Source organism: Sitophilus oryzae, unplaced genomic scaffold (genome assembly GCF_002938485.1).
Source record: "Sitophilus oryzae breed Bouriz unplaced genomic scaffold, Soryzae_2.0 scaffold_863_pilon_pilon, whole genome shotgun sequence".
NCBI lineage: Eukaryota > Metazoa > Arthropoda > Insecta > Coleoptera > Curculionidae > Sitophilus > Sitophilus oryzae.
In genome coordinates, this window is record NW_022147487.1 from 1202435 (window position 1) to 1225583 (window position 23149).

Genomic DNA, 23149 nt, shown 5'->3' on the forward strand with positions numbered 1-23149 from the left:
AGAGAAAACATAAATCTGTTCCATTAAAGCAAGGAAGGTGATAGGAAGTGGATAAAATGAAAACTACATTTATTTAACTCGGTACTGTCTTTATTATACCGGGTGCGTCCCAAAAGTGGCTCATCCCCATAATTTTTTATATTTTCAAATAAAAAAACAAGATTTAGTATGTTAGTACATGACATAAATTAGGATTGATTGACGCATTCAATTGTTTTTGGTCACTTCCTGTTTCACCGGAAATGACTATAACTTTTAATTTTTAAACGGCACCCTTGGTATATTTCTACTTTATTCGATAGAAAATGACACTCTGAATAGAATGACACATCATACGTCAACTTTTGACATTCTCGCATATGGTTTAATTGTAACACGCAGTTCATAATGACAATTTGACTCGAAATACCAAGTGTATGGTATCAATATATTCATAAAAAAATGCTTTTTCCAAATATGCTAATGAGTCACCCTTGTTCCATTTGAAAAAATTGACATATGTATGATTAAAAATACGATTTGTACATCTTTTAACCGGCCTAGACAAGACACGAAACCCATTAGACGATCAAAACTATTTTTCCAAGGCTCCTTGATTAAAACTTAGTGTTTTTAACAACACCATGGCACCCTGGATTGAAATTTAAAATAGGATTTGTTTTTATGCGACAATGTCAAAAGTTGACATACCTATGATATGTCATTCTATTCAGAGTATAATTTTTTATCGAATAAAGTAGCAATATACCGAGGGTGCCTTTAAAAATCAAAAGATGTAATCATTTCGGTGAAACAGGAAGAGACCAAAAACAATTGAATACGTCAATAAATCCTAATTTATGTCATATACCTACTAACATACAAATCTGTTTTTTTATCTGAAAAAATAAAAAAGTTATAGGGGTGAGCCACTTTTGAGACGACCCGGTATATTAAAAAATATTGTTTCATAATGTAATATCATTTTAAAATTCTTGTATGTTATTTTAGATTCTGAAGATAATTTTAGAATAAACCGGAATATATTTTTAATAAAAACATTATTAACAGGGTTATAATTATGATTTTGTTACAATGTAAGTAAGTAAATAATGTAATGTAAGAGAAAAAATTCAGATTTTACATTTTACTAAAATATTATCTAAATAAGCGCCTTTCTACAACAACGCCACTGACTCCCAATGGGTAAATTGAGAGTTGCCTACCGGTCAAAAGTCGTTTCAAGACTTAAATGGATTATTTAAGTCAAATTTCTTGCAAATTTGGCACTGGCGAACCATATTTTATAGTTCTTGAACAGAAAAAGTCTAAGAAAATGCGTTAATACAGCCGGGGAGATAGCGGCAACAAAGCTTTACCGCACACGTGCGACACGTACTACAAGGTGATAAATGAATGAATAGGCTCCCTCGCCTCTAATCGGTGTTGTCATATTGTAAAGAACTTATCCTTTTTAAACAGTATCCGACTTATAATTTAGTAGTATAAGGACTATTTAATACATCTATGGAATATTAAAACCTACTTTATTAAACTGTAGAATTAATATCTCAATATATGTGTATAACAAGAAAAAAAATATTGATAATATTAAAGACGTGACAACATAGGCTGGATGAAGAAGGCTCGGTCGACTGTACCCAGAAGTAAACATGTGTACAAAAAATATTGCCTGTCCGCGTTGAGATGTAAATAGTGTAGTCTATATTTTATTTTAAGTCTATGGTACTACTCCATTCCAGTGGGACTCGATCCTTCTCGAATCTTCGAATGAATCATTACGGTGTCTATGCGATGTTAAGGTCATCCGAGGGCGGGCCATATTGTTAGGTTAGGTCGAGTCCACACCGGTCCGCAACAATACTTTTGAGACGTTTGAAAAAAATCCTTTTGATCTGAAGCGAACGACTTTTTTTGCGGAATATATTGGTGACCGATTTGGAAAAATCACACGCCCCGTAGAATTGTTAATTACAGTGGAGGGTTGGAACCTTTGGTGTTACACAGCAAAATAAAAACACTAAATCACCACAATACACCAAAACACTTTTACACTGGACGCGCGTTTCGCTAACCATGTTAGCACCATCAGCAGATGATTATAAACTAAAGTACAATCTACAAGTTGAGCGTTTATATACTCGCTCAGTGGGCACCGAGTGGGCGTGGCAAAATCTAGCCAACCGAGTCAGAGCCCACTGAGCGTAACAGTTAGATTTCCGCCGCTAGAGTAGTAGGAACAAAGAACTTGAAGGAATTGGACCGTTTTCTCTGTTCATACTATCTTTACATTTATTAATTCTGATGCTTTCATATGCATCTAATTGCGTGTAATTTGAGACTTGTTTAATTAATTTTAAATTATTAAGATCTCTACAATGTTCTTTATCAACAATATGTTCGGCAACGCAAGATTTACCCGGTCTACCATATCTTATCTGAGCTAAATGTTCTTTAAATCTAGTTAATATTGATCTTCTAGTTTGCCCAACATATTTCTGATTACAATCTTTACAAGAAATTTCATAAATACCAGACCTTTCCAGTGGAGGTGTTTTATCCTTTGGATTACCTAATAATTGTTGTAATTTATTATTAGCACTATACACAAGTTTATAATTGACATTCTTAAAAATACATTTTAAAAATTTTTTTGATTATTTTTAAAAAAATCTGGATTTTTTCCTTTACAAACTAATAAATGCTAATTGTAAACTGTAAAATAATAACGTTTAAATAAACGCTATTATTCAAACGTTATTATCCAAAATTTTATTTAGTTATTCTTCTCTCAAAACCTTAGTACTTACAAAGGAAAATCTCTCAAACAAACTCCAGAACTATACTCTGTAACCAGACAAGATCCCGATAACGTCACTCGCAATCGTCCTAGACCCTATCCAGATCCTGGAAAAACGAAGCAAGCAAAATTCCGAATAATTACCTTCGATATCAATCTGGGATTGATCCAAGCGGTCCTGACGTCATTGTCCAGCAGACGAAACGGCTGCTTTGAGATAAGCCGGTGCTGCTGCTGTTGGTGATGGTGGGACGCCACTGTCTGTTCCAGAGTGGACGCGGAGAGGGTCTTGGGGTCGGCGTCCACTTCTCTGGAGTTTGATCTGGAAAAAAGAAAAGAATAGATAAAAAAGAGTTAAGCAAGGAAAAAATATTTCTTTTTTATTTCTTTTTTTTTATATTCTAGGGGCTAGCCTACATACGATTGGAATTATTGAAATACTTTTGTAACGTTCTGTGATGCCTACATTATTTCTAATTATAATAACACCATCTCTTCTTTAGTAAGAGTAACATTTAGTAAACTATATAAGTAAAAGTGGTACATTTATCAAGCTTAAAACTACCCAAAATTTAAAATTAAAAGTTTGTGAAACTTACTAAAAGTATTTTAAAATTTTGACGATCGGTAAGTGAGTCACTATCGGAAAATTAAATTTGATAAGAGATAATTTATAAACTATGAGGTATAATTACTAGATATACAGGCTGTCTCAATGTTCCGTGGAATTACGTATTTTTTGCTACATCCATTACTGTTCTCTCAAGACTATAGTGACCCATAGTTTCTTATTTTACGTCTTTTAATTAGCGAATAATAGCAGTTTTAACAAAATCGGTGACATGACTGAGACTATGTATGAGAAAAAAATCAAAAAAATACAATTTTTGGCTATTTTGTACACATTTTCAAAGGCCATAGAACAATAGTGAACAAAGTCGTGAGTAACACTCGTAAATATTTTTATATAGATTCAGAATATACAGGGTGTTTCAAAACAAATGCGAAAAACTTCAGGGGGTGATTCCTTGTTCAAAATAAAGGGTAGTTTGCTTTATAAACGTTGGGTCAAAAGTTAACCATTAGGGAGATATCGCGGTACAAAGATGGCGGAAAAATAATGTTTTTATTTTTTATCTTGATAACGAAAAGAGATAGACTAATGAAATTTTACGGAAGCATTACTGTTATGAAAAGACACTTTCTGGTAATTTTTTCACTTTTTTAAAATGAGTGGAAGGGGTTGAAATAAACTACCCCTATCATTCTTGTTAATGAAATTTCAAGAAAAATCTTATCAAACACATGCAAAAAAAATAATTTTGGTAGTTTAGTTTATTTAGAAACTTTTTTATCTCTTGAATTTTTTTGATAAAACTCACCGATTTGAAATTAAAAAATAAAATGTAAAGCATTACATGTCAGGACAAAACACATTTTTAGATAAAGAATCTAGTGGGCAGCTGTAATTTTTTAGGAAAAAATCTAGTCGGCCGCTGTCACTTTTTAGGATATTTCTAATATTGTTTTATTTGACATTACCCTACTGCAATACGTTATTATCTAGATTATTATTATTATCATTATTATCACTAGATTCTTAATATAAAAATATTTTTAGTCCTGACATGTAATGCTTTACATTTTATTTTTTAATTTCAAATCGGTGAGGTTTATAAAAAAATACAAGAGATAAAAAAGTTTCTAAACAAACTAAACTATCCAAATTAATTTTTTTGCATGTGTTTGATAAGATTTTTCTTTAAATTTCGTTAACAAGACAGTTAGGGGTAGTTTATTTCAACCCCTTCCACTCATTTTAAAAAAGTGAAAAAATTACCAGGAAGTGTGTTTTCATAACAGTAATGCTTCCATAAAATTTCATTAGTCTATCTCTTTTCGTTTTCAAAATGAGAAATAAGAACATTATTTTTCCGCCATCTTTGTACCGCGATATCTCCCTAATGGTTGAGTTTTGACCCAACGTTTATGAAGCAAACTACCCTTTATTTTGAACAAGGAATCACCCCCTGAAGTTTTTCGCATTTGTTTTGAAACACCCTGTATAGACCCTTGAAGGCTTAATATACATATATTTTCCTTTTCGGATAAAAAAAAGAAAATAATCTTTGTATCTCTTCTTGTATTCTTATCTTATATGAGACACCGTGTATACGGAGCGACATATACATGCAAAGTAACAAATTCACAAATGATTAATTCTGGTGCATAGCATCGAGCAGTTATTAATGATGTTGTTGCAGCGTTCGTATCTCTCTTCTTTTTTTCGTATCTGCCAAAAACGAGATGAGAAAAAAATGAGGAGAAAGATAATCTCTGTGCACTATACGTGCCGCTGACTCGAAACGATATTTCTTATCGACCAATCAAATTATAAAGCCAATTTGTCAGGACGTCTTCCGGCAAAGAACCGTCAGCCTCGGACACTGGTTGCAATCCGCATCTTAGGCAACTACGTTCCTGATTTTGTCTTCTTTCGTTCGCCGTTTACAAGTGCCAATAAAGTCCTTTTATATTTTTTTTCATCTCTCTATACCATAGATTTAGTAAGAACAGATATCACATTGTGCATTTTAACCCGATCAAACAATCGGAGGTTGACTACGTACTGTAAAAACCAACTGAGATAGAGAAGGCGACATTGCCACATCTCAAATTTGCGCCTACCTACTTAGTTTGATTTGCAGAAAAGGTGACTTTAAAACCTTCACCGGATATCAATAAATCTCAATTTCTTAATTAAATTAATAGTTTATTTTTAAAGAAGCATGCGTAATAATATGTTATTAACCAGAGGATATATGCGTTACTATTAAAGGACGTGTTTACTGTTTAATGTGCTGAAACGTCTAGAACTATTGGCAACGACGCTGCTAGTCTTCCAGAATGAAATGAGCCGTCCGTCCCACCACTCCCCGCGACGGCCATTGGTCCGTTATAGCGTACTACGTTTAGCTTACGGTGTGTTTGAAGTCGGAATCAAGTTATTAACAGTTATTATTTAGTTTATTGACATTTTAGCTTATTTTTAAAGATGTAACAAATTTTCAAAGGGTACATATACTAATATTGTTGATATAGTTCGCTTATTTAATTAAAAAATAAAAAAAACTGTTTAAATATTTTTTGTTAAAGAGGACCAATTAATATGATCCCAGTATTCAAACTACATTAATTGACTGTTTACGTTGTAGTAATAATTGTTCCAAATACTAAAAAACTGAATTTTGTGTGTGTATTACACAGTGTGGTAAAAAGTAACACCTTATAAATTTTATTTCATTTATTGACGAATGCTTATTTATAAAAACAGAGACATTCATTTTCATAACTTATTATTATATTGATTTCTGAGCCAAATCCACATTTATTTCGAATAATTTATTAATTAAAACAATTTAAAAGTATGTAATTAACTAATTTTTGGTGTTTTTGGTAGGAAATAATGGTGGTATATTTAATTGGTATACTCTTTTACAAAGATTTAAATAGTTTTTTTGTATGCCAATGGGCATGCAATATTTACCACCTGTACATTTTGTACATATTATGGTGCTATAAAAAATCTGAAATGTCAATATTCCATGGGTATAGTGATAAATGAGGTCTAAATTCTAACAAAATGCAATTTCTACGAAAACTTGAAGAGATGGGTAAAAAATGGAATAATACAATTTGATAGACAATTACATTGTGCATCTGATTCACGTAAAATATATAGGGTGTTCCATTTAAATGAAACAAGTTATTGCCGTTTAAAGCTAGTAATTATTTAATATAAATTTTTGGACACTCTGTATAAGGTAGTAAAATTTTTATTATTGCAACACAATATCTGATCAATAAATAATCTACAGTAAATATTTAGTATTAAAAACTTTGATACCCTAGGAGAAATAAAGCCTTAAAATTTTTACTGCAATTTCATAAAATTGAATATATTTCAAAAACGGTAAGGTTTAAGTGTGATAAACCTTAATCAAATTTACCTTTATTTCAATCGTAGAATCCAAAAATAGAATAATATACAGGGCGTTCCATTTAAAAAAATACAACTATAATATTTTTTACTTATTTGGGACACTCTGTATCTTGTAAAAATATTTTTAAATTGTAGCTCTAATAGACCTTCAACAAACCCAAAACTTACAATTTGTAAAAATCTAATCGTTTAGCTGCAATACTCCGTGTCGTATGTGGTGAACAACCCTGAATATGGCGTGACTCATTTTTACACCATTTGGCCCTAAATCGACATTACATAGCGATTGAAGGAAAAGTAAGTAACGCAGTCAAAATAGCCCTGACGGAAAAAACTGCGGCAGCATTAAACTCCGGCCCTTATAAGGGCCGGACCTCTCATTCCATTAATCAAACGGAAATATGCGAGATCGAATTACGCCCCTGGAACATAACGGGGAGCCGAGCGGAGGAGGCACCGAAAAGACGAAAAAAACAATAAAACAATTTAAAATTTCGGTCACGTAAGAATACGTTTCTTGCTATAAATCATCCGTCGATGCCTCGGCATCAATTTCGACTACACCCTCCACCGTTCGATTTTGAAGGGTTTTCGGTTTTTAGGCGCTTCAAGTATGTTGAGCTCCCGTTTTCTAAAATTGGGGAGAGTTTAGGCCGTTCCCTTGTTTTTTTTTCGTGTATTTTTTGGAAGGGTATTAATAGGTTGCATCCGGTGATCCAATTATGTTGTTTTCTAAAAAAAATGGTGTCGAAATAGTTGAAGGAGTCAACAGTTTAATATCTGTATGGTTCTTAAAGAAATATCCCAAGTAGCATCTATCTGACTTCGAACTAAATCTGACCTGAAGCGACGTCAGACTTTGTGCAAATTTAGGTCGGGTGCTGGTGATACGACCTGTGACGTCGCTTTCCTATTAAAAGCGACGTCGTTGGATCCGAGTCGGTAAATCCAACGATCTGTCGACGTACAAAATAACAACGTACCATTTTTATTAATTTCCCAACGTCGTTCCCACGTTGGCTTGCACGACGTACATATACTTGAACTAGCCCGACGTCTACCCGTTGTCCGAATAGGATACGTCTCACTGATAATCCCTAAACTAACGTCCAATTATATTTTGTTGTATTTTATGTTCATATTTATAACCTAATTTACGTATCTCTATTTATGTCCGTAAATACAATCCATTAAGTAGCATTTGCGACCTAATGAACATCATGAACATAACCTAATAAAAAGTTTTTGTAAACAAATTTAAATTTTTTATCATGCCTAAAAAAACACTAAAAAGGCATTTAGACATTCATCTACATTTTACAGAAAGAGGTAGAGGCTTTTGCAAAATAATAATAGTAGTAGTGATGTCTTGCCTCCACCCGTAAATGCTTTTTATCCGGAAGAGATGCTGCATTACACTGGTGCATCTTAATTTCATTTTTTAGCTTAGGATACCGCAGACCCCATCCTCCTCCGACATGTGAGGTTAGGCTTAAAAAAGTGGCTGCCCATTTTTTTTAACGAGAAAACAAAAACTAAAATATAGTTGCACAAATCCACAAATCATTGATACGCAAAACGCAAAGTGAGGTTACGTAGCGTACGTTGGAATTATATACGTCATAATACGATTGCCGGTCGTCCGGTTTGATGACTTCAGTCGTGTGAGACGACTAATGTTGGAGACCCGGTCGGAATTGGTATATTGGTAGTTCATATTAAGTCGGACACAGAAATCCGCCATTCTTAACACGTATCCGATTGTCAGCCATTTTAAAATCTTTTTTTGTTTTTAAAATTTATATTCACATTTCGATTTCTAGTAGAATAATATTGATAAGGTTGAGTTTGGGGGGAACCACAGTACAATTTTATGATTAAACCAGCTAGAAAATTAAAAAAATATTTTGCGAGTTACTTTTTTATAGACATTTTTATTTCATAAATCTACCTAATTTTGAAGGCGCTCGTTGTTTTCCGGAGTATTTTAATCAGATATATCAAGAAAGTGACTTCCGTTGACAAAACTGATGTCTGGATTAATGATTCAGAATTATTATAATATGAAATTAAATAGGCACTTATAGTTATATTCGAGGAGTGATTATGAATCCATTTGTAATTAGGTAGTTTGGTTAGGTTTTTATGTATTCTTGGTAGCGAATATGAAATCAAACGTAACGTAAGTGCTTAGCGACGAATTTTAAGTAACTAAAATCCAACGTAATATGACGTTGGTAATTGGTAGAATTACATTCCCTATTAGGTCAGATACCGACGTCGAGGCGACCCGAATCTGTATTCCCCATTTAGGTGCAAATAAGGGTCGTCAGGCGGTCGAACCGACGTCGGGTTTATTGAACGCGATGTATACCCGACGTTAGATAACGTCCAAATGCTACTTGGGATGCAAGTTTGGTGGAACTTTTCTTTTAGCTTTTTTAGATTATAGTCATCAATTGCCATTTTTTCGACATTTTTTCATACATAGTCATGAAAATTGGCGATTTTCGTCATATCACCGATTTTGTTAAAACTGCTGATATTTGCTATTTAAAAGGCGTAGAATAAGGAAATATAGTCCATTATAGTCTTATACGAGAATAGTAATGGATGTAGAGGACGTTTTGTCCATCTCTCAAAAACAAAGGTACAAAAAATTAATTTTCTCACAAAACCAAGCTACCTAAACCTTGAAGTATGTATACAGGGTTGTTCACCACATACGACACGGAATATTGTAGCTAAACGATTAGATTTTTACAAATTGTACGTTTTGGGTTCGTTGAAGGACTATTAGAGCTACAATTTAAAAATATTTTTACAAGTTACAGAGTGTCCCAAATAAATAAAAAATATCAAAGTTGCATTTTTTTAAATGGAACACCCCGTATATTATTACATTTTTAGTTTCTACGATTAAAATAAAGGTAAATTTGATTAAGGTTTATTACACTTAAACCTTACCGTTTTTGAAATATTTTCAATTTTGTGAAATTGCAGTAAAAATTTTAAGGCTTCATTTCTCCGAGGGTATCAAAGTTTTTAATACTAAATATTTACTGAAGTTTATTTATTGATCAGTTATTGTGTTGCAATAATAAAATTTTACTACCTTATAAGAGTGTCTAAATATTTATTTTAAATAATTATTAACTTTAAACGGCAATAACTTGTTTAATTTAAATGGAACACCCTGTATATTTTATGAGAATCAGATGCACAATTTAATTGTCTATCAGACTGTATTACACCATTTTTTACCCATCTCTTCAAGCTTCCGTAGAAAATGCATTTTCTTGTAATTTAGAACTCATTTATCAAATATACCCATGGAATATTGACATTTTAGATTATTTTTAAAGATGTACCATATTTTTACAGAGTATCGACACTAATATTGTCAATATAGTTCGTTTATTTCATTAAAAAATAAAAAAAAACTGTTTAAATATTTGTTAAAGAGGACCAATTAATATGATTCCAGTATTCAAACTACATTAATTGACTATTTGCGTTGATTAATAATACTTGCTCCAAATACTAAAAAACTGAATTATTTATGTGTATTAGACAGTGTGGTAAAAAAACTAACACCTTAAAAATGATAATTCATTTTTTGACAAATGCTTATTTATAAAGGTGCGTATTCATTATCCGAACGAACGAACGAACGAATGAAAGTGCGGTATATTTAGACGGGGGCCGTTCGTTCGTTCGTTCGCTCGACCATCCGTTTCGAGTCGGTACATCAAAGAGGTTCGCGTCCGGTCTTCTCGTGCGGTTCTATCGTACGGTCCCCGTCCATACCACTAGCGAACATTCGTTCGTCCGTTCGTTCATTTGTTCGGATAATGAATACGCACCTTAACAGAGACGTTCATTTTCATAACTTATTATTATATTGATTTCTGATCCAAATCCACATTTATTTAGAATAATTTATTAACGAACACAATTAAGTATGTAATTAATTAGTATTTGGGCGGAAATACTGGTGGTATATTTAATTAATGGTATACTCTTTTATAAAGATTTAAATAGTTTTCTTTTTGCAAACAAATGAGCTAGTAATATCATCGTTTTACTAAAAACGATAATATTACTAGCCTGTACATTTTATACATTTGTTGTTTTAAAAACGATCTAAAATGTCAATATTCCATGGGTATATTGATAAATGAGGTCTAAATTATAAGAAAATGCATTTTCTACGAAAACTTGAAGGGATAGCTAAAAAGTGGTATAATACAATTTGATAGACAATTAAATTGTGCATCTGATTCCCATAAAATATACAGGGTATTCTATTTAAATTAAACAAGTTATTGCCGTTTAAAGCTAGTAATTATTTAAAATAAAGTTTTAGACACTCTGTATAAGGTAGTATAATTTTTATTATTGTAACACAACAACTGATCAATAAATAAACTTCAGTAAATATTTAGTATTAAAAACTTTGATACCCTCGGAGAAATGAAGCCTTAAAATTTATACTGCAATTTTACAAAATTGAAAATATTTCAAGAACTGTAAGGTTTAAGTGTAATAAACCTTAATCAAATTTACCTCTATTTTAATCGTAGAAACTAAAAATGCAATAATATACAGGGTATTCCATTTAAAAAAATGCAACTTTGATATTTTTTATTTATTTGGGACACTCTGTATCTTGTAAAAATATTTTTAAATTGTAGCTCTAATAGTCCTTCAACGAACCCAAAACTTACAATTTGTAAAAATCTAATCGTTTAGCTACAATACTCCGTGTCGTATGTGGTGAACAACCCTGTATATTCTGAATCTACATAAAATTTCCTACAACCGCTGTTTAATTTTTATATTTTTTTGCTCTATTTCTCACACTTTCTACACTCATTGTCTTTATTTTATAAACCCGGGTGCACATACACATAAAAAGACTCATATTTATGGCTATATAGCTCCCTCCCCTCAAATTTCTCAGTAAATCTGTCCTCATATTTTTCTGGGAAATATCGGGATCCGACCCCCAAATAATTGCGTTATGAGTAAAGTGAAGGAGAAACAGAAAAAAAAACAGGTCGTAAATCTGTACGAGCAATTCATAATGTTAGTAAATTCGAATGAGTTATATTTTTCGCAGTTTCACAGACCATTTCTTCTATAAATTTTTAATCCAGGGTTCTGGGGAGGCCGTAAAATGTAAGGGATTCATTGAATAATAAAATATAAGCTTTAGTAATACCGTACGATCGAAAAAAGTTGGTCATAAGAAGGTTGTAATTTGTTTTTATTTTGAGAAAAAATATTTTTTTATAAATAGACTTGTGTGTCTGGAAACGTTCTGTCCTTTTTTAATCTTTCTATAATTAGTGTTAATTTTTGACAAATCTTATGTCAATATTAAGTAAATTACGTCTAAAGATTGACCTCGCTAAAATCATCGATTTTCATTCCCCCGCCGTCTTTGACGCCGTTTTTTTTTTCTCGATCATATAGGGTATATTTCACTTCATTTCACTAGTCTTGATGGTTTGTCAGGAAGAATTTGGATCACGAACATCGAAAATATAAACGTTATAAAAATAATCTCTAGTACTTTTCATATTTTCTTCTAATTTTTTTTTTGTATTTGACAAAAAATAAATTTTCAAAAAATAGATAAAAGAAGGTTGCTAAACTTAAAATTTGATGCTGATCAAAATGTTACCTTTGAAGTGTAACAATTTTGAATTTGAATACTCTCCAAAATTAAAAAAAAAAATGAATGTTTTTGCGATTTCATTTTTATTTTTTTAAAACTCTATTTGAATAGATACAACAATAGCATATTGTTTTATTAGGAGTAAAATTAAAAATGTTATATTAACGTTAAAATGGCTTTTTTATATTGACAATCGCGTCGCAAAAATTAATACTTTTGTGACGTTTGACGGTGTGGTTTTTGTTATTACAAGACGGTGTCATCAAATTTTCAAACCGATGTTTCGTCTTTGAGCTTTCATCATCAAGTTTCTATCTTTAAATACTGCTCTGGATTTTTTATTAAGTATTTTAAGAGATTTTTAGGTCCCAAAACCATCTATGTATCGCACTTAATGGAAAAATTGTTAAAATTATAATTAATGGCATTTTTCTTAAGAACTCAAATATACTTGTATAGAGTCAGAGAATAGAAATTTCGAACGAATCCTCGCATTAAAGAATGAAAAACAGAACGGAATTGAATTTACTTCAATCTGAAAAAAGCACCTTTTCATATACGAGCGCCATCTGCAGAAGTATTCCCGAACTAAACTCTTTGGAAATAAAATTTTCTTTAGTTCAGAAAAGCCCCGTTCAAAGCTTGCGTGGCGCTGTTATCGATCGTAGCGCTTTTCAGAACTTTGGCTTGCTTTAGGCCATTATGACCAGATGGCAGCACGAGCCTATAAACAGTAATAAACGGCAGGAAAACTTTCAGAAACTCGTAGTAAAATACAATTGATTTTCTGGGTATTTTTTAGGTAAATATTTTTTAATAGCAGCATATTCTGCAGATAAAAATAAATAAAAAAGTTCGTATAAATGTATGTCGTAAAATGCTAAGTTTCGGAGATACAGAGTGTAATGTTAAGTTTTATTTTTATTTCGTTTATTTTTCAAATAATTTCTGAACTATAGTATAGTAGATGAAAGTTTGAGCCTGGGTGTTTTTTTGACATGATAAATTTGATTTTGATGTCAATACAACTCCTACTTGTAGAGGGCGCCATCTACTTATTTTTTCACTGGTTGCAAGAGTAATAACTTTTCATCCGTACCTGTATAAAACTACAGAGTAAAAAAATATACATGTACGACGTTTATTACGTAAAAAACGTCTCTTGCTAATAATTGCTAAATTATCAACCTGTTACCATAGACATAAACATGTTGACTAAATAGTTATTAGGCTGAAACTTTGAATAAGAAGACTAAGGAAGGAGCATAATGCTATCCATGTATTCATGCATGGTGGGCGGAAAAAGCTCTCTAGGGTGAGGATCCTTGACAGTTCTGTTTGACGATTCATTTGACACATTTGAATTTGATTTGAAATTTTGTGGATTTGTCAGTCTTTACGGAGCTTATTTTATGTTATTTATTATTTATTCTACTACTGATAGTTGTATAAAGGTAGTAAATCTAGATGGAAATTGTGGCAGAACTTAAATTAACAGTGATATTATCGCGATTTATCGAAAAAGACTCTAAAATAGTTGGTTGTGTAGCGTGCGGTAGATCTCGGCAAAAATTGAGTGAAATAATGGAACAACTTTTCACTAGTAAGTGACTATATAATATACATACGTGTAGTAAACCGATCATTTATGAAATTCACTTAAATTAACTAAATTATATATTTTCTTGTATTTTAGCTTTTATTTACTACTTGTCAAAGAATTTTGATACGTTAATTTGACTTACGCAGTAGCGTATCGGATGTTTGTGTTAATAAATACTTATTATAACTTATCTATTTTTATTAGAATTATATATTTTTATAACAATTTTAATAACTACTAACATTTATTCACAACGTAAAATAAAACAACAAATTATTGAGTCTACCCCACGTCTACCCTACATCATAGTTTTACATTTTTTAAATAAAATTAGAACGACACTGATAAACCGGAATTTAAGTCGGCCATATTTGAGGCCCATCGCGGTGTACCTAAGATTTTGGATATGCTCCTTCCTTAGTCTTCTTATTCAAAGGGCTGAAATAATAAATTTGAAACGTTTTTTTGTCAAAAGTTGAACAGAAACTATTTTCTTATAATTTTTCGAATTTCATCTCTATGTTCAAATAACTATCCACTCAAGATGTTCTCCTTTTTTCAATAATGACATCTTTTGACTATTTCCATCCTAAATATCTTGAGAATGGATTCTAGTAGCGATTTTTACCAAGAGGCCCTTTTTACGCAAAAAACGTCGTAAATATATATTTTTTCACTCAGTAGTTTTATACAGGTACGGACGAAAAGTTATTACTCTTCCAAACAGTTAAAAAACATGTAAGTGGCGCCCCCTAGTAGTAGGAGTGATACTAACACTGAAATCTAATTTCTCATGTTAAAAGAGACACAGACATTAATTTTCATCCAAATATTGACGGTAGTTCAGAAAATTACTTGTAAAAACCCGAAATAAAAATGAAACTTCTAGACCCCTACATTTATACGAACTTTTTTACTTATTTTTATCGGTAAAATATGCTACAATTATTTGAATTATTTGTTTAAAAACTTACCGAAGCTTAGACAAAGCAAACGGATCTCTCTGGTCAGTTTAGTACCCAATAAATTAAATTAACAAACAAGGAGCAACTGGTAAACCTCTAACTATCCCTATATTCAAGAAGCTCAATAGTAAATAACACCGAGCATAACGTTATATCCTGGCAATTCCTAACAACCCTAGCGCAGTTCAACGCTCAAAACCGTTTTAATAAATTTCTCCAGCTGCACAAATTCATGCACATTGTTAATGCTCACGTTTGCCGTAAAATATGCCGGCTATTTCTGTGTATACTGATGTGTATTCCCGGTACAATAACGCCAGATATACTCGTTCCAGAAACCGGGAAACGTCCTGGAATTCTGGAACACCGGTCGAAAGATATCTGTCTGGCATATATTCTGAATTAATAGTGGAACAATAAGCAGGGAAAAAATGTTGAAATTGAGGCAGTTTTTTTCGTCCAAAAATTTTGAATTTTTTCAGAAAAAATGTTAAGTATAGTGTGTTTAATATTAAAATTCATAAACATTTTTATGAATTAAAACCCATTTGAAGTAAGAAAGTTGCTGTCAACCTCCGGTATTTCCGGAAATGTCATACTGAAAATATTTTTTTCCATAGCAACTATTAAAATTGTATTATATCTATCAAAAATAGTAGATAAAATAGTACTTTAATCGCAAGGGTAGATCAGATGATACTTTAACAGCGAGGATAGGTTAAAAATAAAAGACCCTGTATACGAGAATTCGCTAAATATATTTTCGAAAACCCTATAGCATATTAATCACAATAGATGCATCTAAGACCTGGTCCAAACCGCATCCCAAAATCTTTTTTAGTTCAAGAGATACCTATTCAACTTTAAATTTACCCTAAAATTTTGCTTGTCCTGATAATTATATATGTCCGGCAGTTTATTTCACGAAATTGTCCACAGGTACTAGTTAAACGCTTTTCTTCACTTACGCACATACGCCAGAAGGAAATCTAACAAGTAACCTGTTTGTTTCACTTATTTTTATTGGCCAAGCCGTAAGGGGAATCCCCCGGTTTCTGACCGTCGACGCTTCGGCCCGGAACAAAACGGTTTGACCCTGATCGAGATCGATTCGGTTACCCAGTAGTAATGGTTCAATCCCGCAACTTTGATCCCGCGGAATCTCAGAGGGATCCCGCATTGCGGGATCCAGCATTTGCGGGATTGCATTCTCTAGTTTTGAGCAATTTCTGGCTCCAATTCAATCAGCAATCGACACGAAAGATAATTAAAACATACTAAAGAGACAGCTTTATTTATTTGTCAAATTACATAGAAACCAACGCCAACCCAGCAGAATATTTTTTCTACTTGTAATAAATTCCTTGAAATAATAATTTCTGAATATTTTTTAACACGTAGCTTGCTATGGAAAAAAATATTGTTTTATACGTGACGATAAAATTGCATTATCGTCTCCCGAAATTATTCACTCGCGATTTCATCGCTCGTGATTTAATCTTTTCGGTCGACGATAAAATACCATTTTATCGTCTTGTATAAAAAATAACTGTTAATCGATAGATCTCGTTGTAAAACAATGATGTGCAAAAAATCTCCAATCTAGATATTGTAGCTCTCTATAGAAACTTCTAATGTACGCTCAGCCTGGGACACCCTGTATATCAATGTAACACTTCATTTTTTAGTCTATTTACTCGGCAGCAAGAGGAATCCGAGATGCTGGATATAAGACCCCGGGGACTAATGCTTTGAAATTTTAATAAACGGGATCTCGCTTGAAGCGATGGGGAATTTATTCACGATACGAGACCAAGGGCGAGTCAGTTTAGTCATAATTAAAATCAAATTCTGGGGAATTTTATTTCTTTGGTTGGTAGGGTCTTTTATGGCAGGAAAAGGTTGGTCAGGGTTCAATATCAGTTTCGATCAGAGAATAGGTACATTAAAGAAATGCTAACTTCATGTTAAAAAATGGAAACAGACGCCACCTGGTGCAGCCTGGCAGTACTAGCTAAATTGAGGGGAATTGGAGGGGCGGGGCTTAAAGGAGGGGAAACTTTTTAAACCTTAGATTCTAGAATCTATCTCGTTATTCATCTGTTAGTATAGCGTAATAATAATGTCTATAGAAAGTAATACTATTACAATGCGTGATATTATGAAATCTAAAATCTAAATCACACTTTTACTACTGCATCGACATAAATATCCTTAATAATCTAACCACTAAATATAGTCTGTACGCTATTGTTTAAAATGTACGTTACTGTTTAAGACTGAAAACATTTTAGATGTTAAATGCAAAACTAGAACTTAAATATACACTTAGCTGTTCTTTTATGTAACCCTGCTTCAAACAGTAGCAGCGCGAGGAGGTCTAGCATCTCTGTACTGTCTGTCGGCGATCCAGGCTTAGAAATGGGGGTGAAGCAGCACGGGGCTCAAGCCACATCCACGCTGGGGCACTCTATGTGTAAGACAAATCAATCCTACTGGGGACACTTGTCCATGGGACATCCGTCCATAAGATAGTGGCACAAGAGAACACTACTAGGACCTTGAAAAATAGTCCATACCTTGGACACTTGTCCGTAAGACAATGTCCGTCCGTAAGACCCTAAGAACACGAAACTCTTGTTTAAAATCAAACACCGTCTAATAAACAAAATGAACCTACCTCGAAATACTTCCGAGGGCTCAATAAATAATAAACAATCTGTCCTTCTTCCAAATGACATTCTGGAGGACAAAAGCAAAGGGAAGCCAACGTGCCAGCCAAATACAAATACAAGTTGGGACATCCGTAACCCTACCCTAAAAATATTCACTAATAATATCGAATCTAAAAGGAAAATAACTCAGCTTTACCTGTAGCTTCGAAATGGCAGCTGATTCAGATAATACAGCCAGATTTAAATGACCACCATTTCTCAACACTGGGACTAATGGCGTCTAAGAGGCCAAACGGTCCAACCAAAAGTGAAGTTAGATCACAGAGAATTGACAGACGCGATGTTGACAACGCGCGCTCCCACAGAGCGATACCAGGGTTGTGTCAAACAATAACAGGGTTGTGCCAAACAATAACAGGGTTGTGCCCAGAGATCATATATCATAATCAAAGATATGTAACGAACTAAAAACGTTACAATAATATAAAAAAGTCATTTTGACGCGTACGCATAAAAGTAAAGCACTTTTATCTACAACCGTTTAGTTATAACGTTTTTACATCACTATTTTTTTAGTATTTCAGTTACGTTATGAGATTCATAACACAACTAGTGGTGTTATGAATCTATAACACAACTAGTTGCTATAATAATGAAAAACAACTACAAACATCTAAATATATTAACTTTTCCGGCAATAATGATTCCGTGGCACGTACTGCGGCAAGTTCTACATCTGAGGGGAGACTTTCGGAATCGCTCATCGTAATTTTTAAAATGATTTTTCTGGGCAAAAAGTGCTCGCGTTTACTTGACAGGGCAAACTGACTTTTCAGCATAAATGTGACAAATGTCATAGTTAAAGGTGTTAAAGGTGGGCGATTAATAAATGAAAATTAAAACAGCGTTTTCTTATTTTTCGGTTGTACGAGCCCTAACAACTATATGTTGGGACAAGGTAATATTTTGGAATTATCGCCCTGGTTTTTCAAAATGACTGAAAAATATATGTTTATTTTTTTAAATATAAACATAGCCATATATCCGAAACAACTTGACAATATTTTTATGAATTTGTAAATCAATCCATATTTACAGTAGCGGATTTTGTTCATAAAAGGACAAATTTGCTGACAACTAAATGTTGGGACAAGTATTTTTAAATAATTAATATCATCATAGACGGCTTTGCTATAAACGTCACAAATGTCGCAAACTGTTTACTTCAGCATTGACAGCTTGTAAGTGACTCGATACTTTGATTAGTGAGATTTACTGTAAGTAATTTTATTTTTTTTAATTTTCACTTTTGTTAATTATTTAATTCAAAGTAATGGTCCGTGGAAAAGCTACAAATCAAAAACTACGCGAAATTATCATTCGTCAATACAGTACGGGAAAAACAATTCGAAAAATTTCTGATGATTTAAGTACCTATTCCAAAAACCACGGTCTTTAATATAATAAAAAAATACGGCGAATCTGCCAATGTAGACGTTAGAGGTAAAAGTTCGGGAAGGCCAAAAAGTTGTACCTCAAAGAGATTTACGAAATTTCGTAAAAATTTGCAAGTCTGCGAGAAGAAGTACTCTTCGCGAAGTAACAGTTAAATGGAATACTGTAACTGGTTCAAATATATCAAGAGAATGTTGCCGAAAATATATCCATAAATGCGGTCTGGGGTTTTACAAAGTAAACTTTATTTTGTGTGGATAATTAATTACCTGAAGATTATTGATACAAATTCTTATTTAGGCCAAAGAAAAACCGCTACTGACAGAAATTCAAAAGAAAAATCGTTACAATTGGGCAAAATCTAAATTATCGTGGACACAAAATGATTGGAATAAGGTGGATATTTAGCGATGAGTCTAAATTTGATGTTTGCGTTGGAGATCATCGAAAACGAATAATACGAAATAAAGCAGAAGCCATTCATAAAGATTGCTTAAAGAGGATTGTTATATTTCCTAAGGGGATTATGGTTTGGGGTTGCATGTCAGCAAGAGGTTTTGGCAAATTAAATTTTATAGATGGCACTGTTAACGCCCAAAGATATCAACATATACTTGAGACCCCACTTTTGCCTAGTGCTCAAGAATTGTTTCCAAACGAAGACTATATTTTCCAACAAGATCGAGCATCGTGCCATTCAGCAAAATCAACTAAAAATTGGTTCGGTAATAATAATATAAAAGTTCTATCCCATCCTGCAAGTAGTCCGGACCTCAATGTTATAGAAAATGTGTGGCATAAAATGAAGCAATATTTAAGAAACCACCCTCAACGAACAATTTTTGATTTGCGGGCAAAACTGCAGGAAATTTGGGACAATTTTTCTCCTCAAATGTGCCAATCTTTGGTAAATACAATGCCATTAAGAGTTCAGGCATTGTTAAGACGAAAGGTGATGTAACTCCGTATTAAACAAATTCTTGTTGTGCTGTCCCAATATATAGTTGTCAGCAAATTTGGCTTGATTTTGGCAAAATAAGCTATTATCAAAAGTGATTTGTTTGCAAAGTTATAAAAATATAGTAAAATTGTCTAGATCATATTGTAATGTTTGAATTTAGAACAATAAACAAAATTAATTGAGTCGTTTTAACAAATTCCTATTTTTTATTGCAAAAAAGACCTTGTCCCAACATATAGTTGTTAGGGCTCGTAGATGAAACGCTGTACATGACACGTGCGTTTAAACATGATTATACTCTGTTTTTTTTCTCAGGTAAGATTTCGACAGACGATGACAGAAGAAAAGCAGATGACGTCCCATACCAATCTATTTATTTTACTAAAAAAAGTTTCTAATAATTTTTAAGTTATCTATGGATGGGTTTAAATCACGTTTAAATATAAATCCGTCATGCGTCGTGTCTTGTTGTTTTTAACCAGTTTTATTGGTTTATTTAAAAAAATGACAGATCGTATTTCAATTTTATTGGTTTGACGGAACGATGAACGACAAACGGACGCCGATGCGTACGAACTCGCCTTTAGATTTTTGTCATTTTTGACGCTTGCCAAAGTCTTGCCAAATTATAGGTTATAATTTTGTGTCAACTTTTGTTAAATACCCTGCGTTTTGGAAGATGATGCATTTTGATTCGTATTATTACGTGTGTTTTGTGTCTTTTGAAGTCAAGTGGAGGAAAAATCGAGTGAAAATTAACTGTAGACCCAGAGCGGAACGATGAAGCAAGTTTATGGTTAATACTCGCTGACAAGGCAGAAAGTCTTATACACCAATGAAGTTGCCATCGATAAAGTTTGTATACCATTTCGTCGTAGATAAGTGCATCTCGTATATGGTAGAAGGATCAAACTAAACACATACTAAAAACTGGAGTAGCTGTAAAATATCGACATCACACGATAGCTAAAAAAAGGATTTTAGTACTGCAGAAAAGTAATGTCAAAAGGTACTGGTTTAAAAAAAATTAAGATTAAAGTTAATTAATCAACCTTTAAATTATAAAACTTGGTAGGTGTTATTATTAATAAAATAGTTTGTTTTATTTATTCCTGTGGAATATTACAAATTTGTATTTGTACATAAGTTATATTGATAAATATAATCATAAATGCGGGTAGTTTCATAAAGCTTGAAAGTAAATAATAGTTCTTTTTCATATTTTTTTGGTATGTAGTGTCTTGTTCTTGTTTGTTTTGTATTAACACATACGGTTTTTATTAAATAAAATAACTCGATTACATTTTTTCAGTTTTATACAGTTTTTTTCGCAATATTTTGAAGTAATCACTTGTCATCTTGTCAATCAAATTTTAAATATATTATCCTGCTATGCGTTCCAGTTGTACCAACTTATTTCTTTGTAAAATAAAATAAACTACTTTGAAATTAAAATGACAGACACATCTATCACTGTCAAGGATCTTCTCGTTGGACAGACTATACAACACACGTGTGATTAGAACTAATCGTTCACACTCGTTCTAATCGTTCTAATCGTTCACACTCGTTGTTGTAATCATGTTCATAAACACACTTGTACTGTAATTAACTATTACGCCTAAGCATAAAAGTACAAAAATCATACAAAAATATATTATTAAACTGACATAAAGTGTCAAATTCAACGAGAGTAAAGGTATGGCTGGTATGGCTGTTAAATCTTTTTATATTATTTGGTACGTTTGGAATTGTTTAAAAAATTATTTGTGGCGTTTGAAAAAAAAATAGCATGTTGGCATGGGCATGTTCTATTCGGAGTAAAAATGACTTTTTGTGCCTCGGCTGTATGTCAAACGTACAGTCTTGCCACATAAAGTATCATTTTTTACTCCTAATAAGACAATATACTATTTTTTAAACCACATACCGTGTGGTGCATCGGAACACGGGACATAGGAAATCCAATGCAAATTTTGAAAGGGTCAAATATTATCTCCCCAGATGATTTTATGCGAAAATTGTATTAGACACTTTTTTAGGCGTTAAAGTTGTACTTTCATCTAGAATTTCTTATTATTTAGAATAAGCATCTATCATCAAACGTTATTTGCAAAAATCTACCTTCAAATTTCTAAAATTTTATAATACCGCCCAGAGAAAGCTATATTTAAAGTATTATCTTTAAACTGTTAACTTATTATCATTGAGCTGCGAATATATCTAACACAGGGAGAATACTATTTCCAGCAAGATGCCGTTTAACCATCGTAACTTTTTCAGAAGTTTTAAAAATCATAATTATTTTATACAAAAATTACTCTATTTGGTACCTTTAAATTATTGTAAACAACATGTGACATCGAATTTGACAATGGCACAATCGCATTTTTACTGGTATTTTAATTGTAGCTTTCTCTGGGCCGTATTATAAATTTTACTAATTTGAAGGCAGATTTTTGCAAATATCTTTTAAATGACCGAATTTCCAAAGTTGACACACTTCGTACATATTTTATGGATGGACTATGGAGCGTAGTATACCTCTACCAAATACGTTTAAATTTACATATACCGCGGCCTCCCCATAAGAGCAATGAGAGAATTTATGTCCCAGAATTGAAGGACAGAAGATCGAGTTTGACATAAGTCCATCCTTGTTCAGTAGCTAGATGTAATGCACATGCGCCGAAATGCTACTTTTCTATTGGCCGAATGGTGTCGAGATGGGTTATCGATTTATTTTTGGACGCGTCGTCGGCGTGGATTTTGTGATTTTGTTTTCAGTTTGGACTTGGGCAGTCGCCATTAGTGTCATTAGTGTTTTCTCTAACTTTCTGTGTTTTCCACGTGTACTGTGTTTTCGTTTGTATTTAATCTTTGTGCGTTTATTGACAATTTTGTGATTTAGTTTTAAAGACTTTTGCTGTAGTTTAATTAATAGAACAATGGGAATGGGCTACTGCTTTTTGTGTGGTAGAAGCCAACTAACAAAATTAAT

The 23149-nt window shown here is 32.6% G+C and overlaps 1 protein-coding gene across 1 annotated transcript in view; it reads right to left on the minus strand.

The window, feature by feature from the left end:
* LOC115890336 (kinesin-like protein GA13060) overlaps nt 1-23149 on the minus strand; it is a gene marked incomplete in the record, with an annotated part of 701789 nt that overhangs the window by 477612 nt on the left and 201028 nt on the right. The window contains 1 exon segment of the mRNA XM_030910529.1: nt 2945-3122. Within this exon segment, the coding sequence (XP_030766389.1) occupies nt 2945-3122 (178 nt within the window).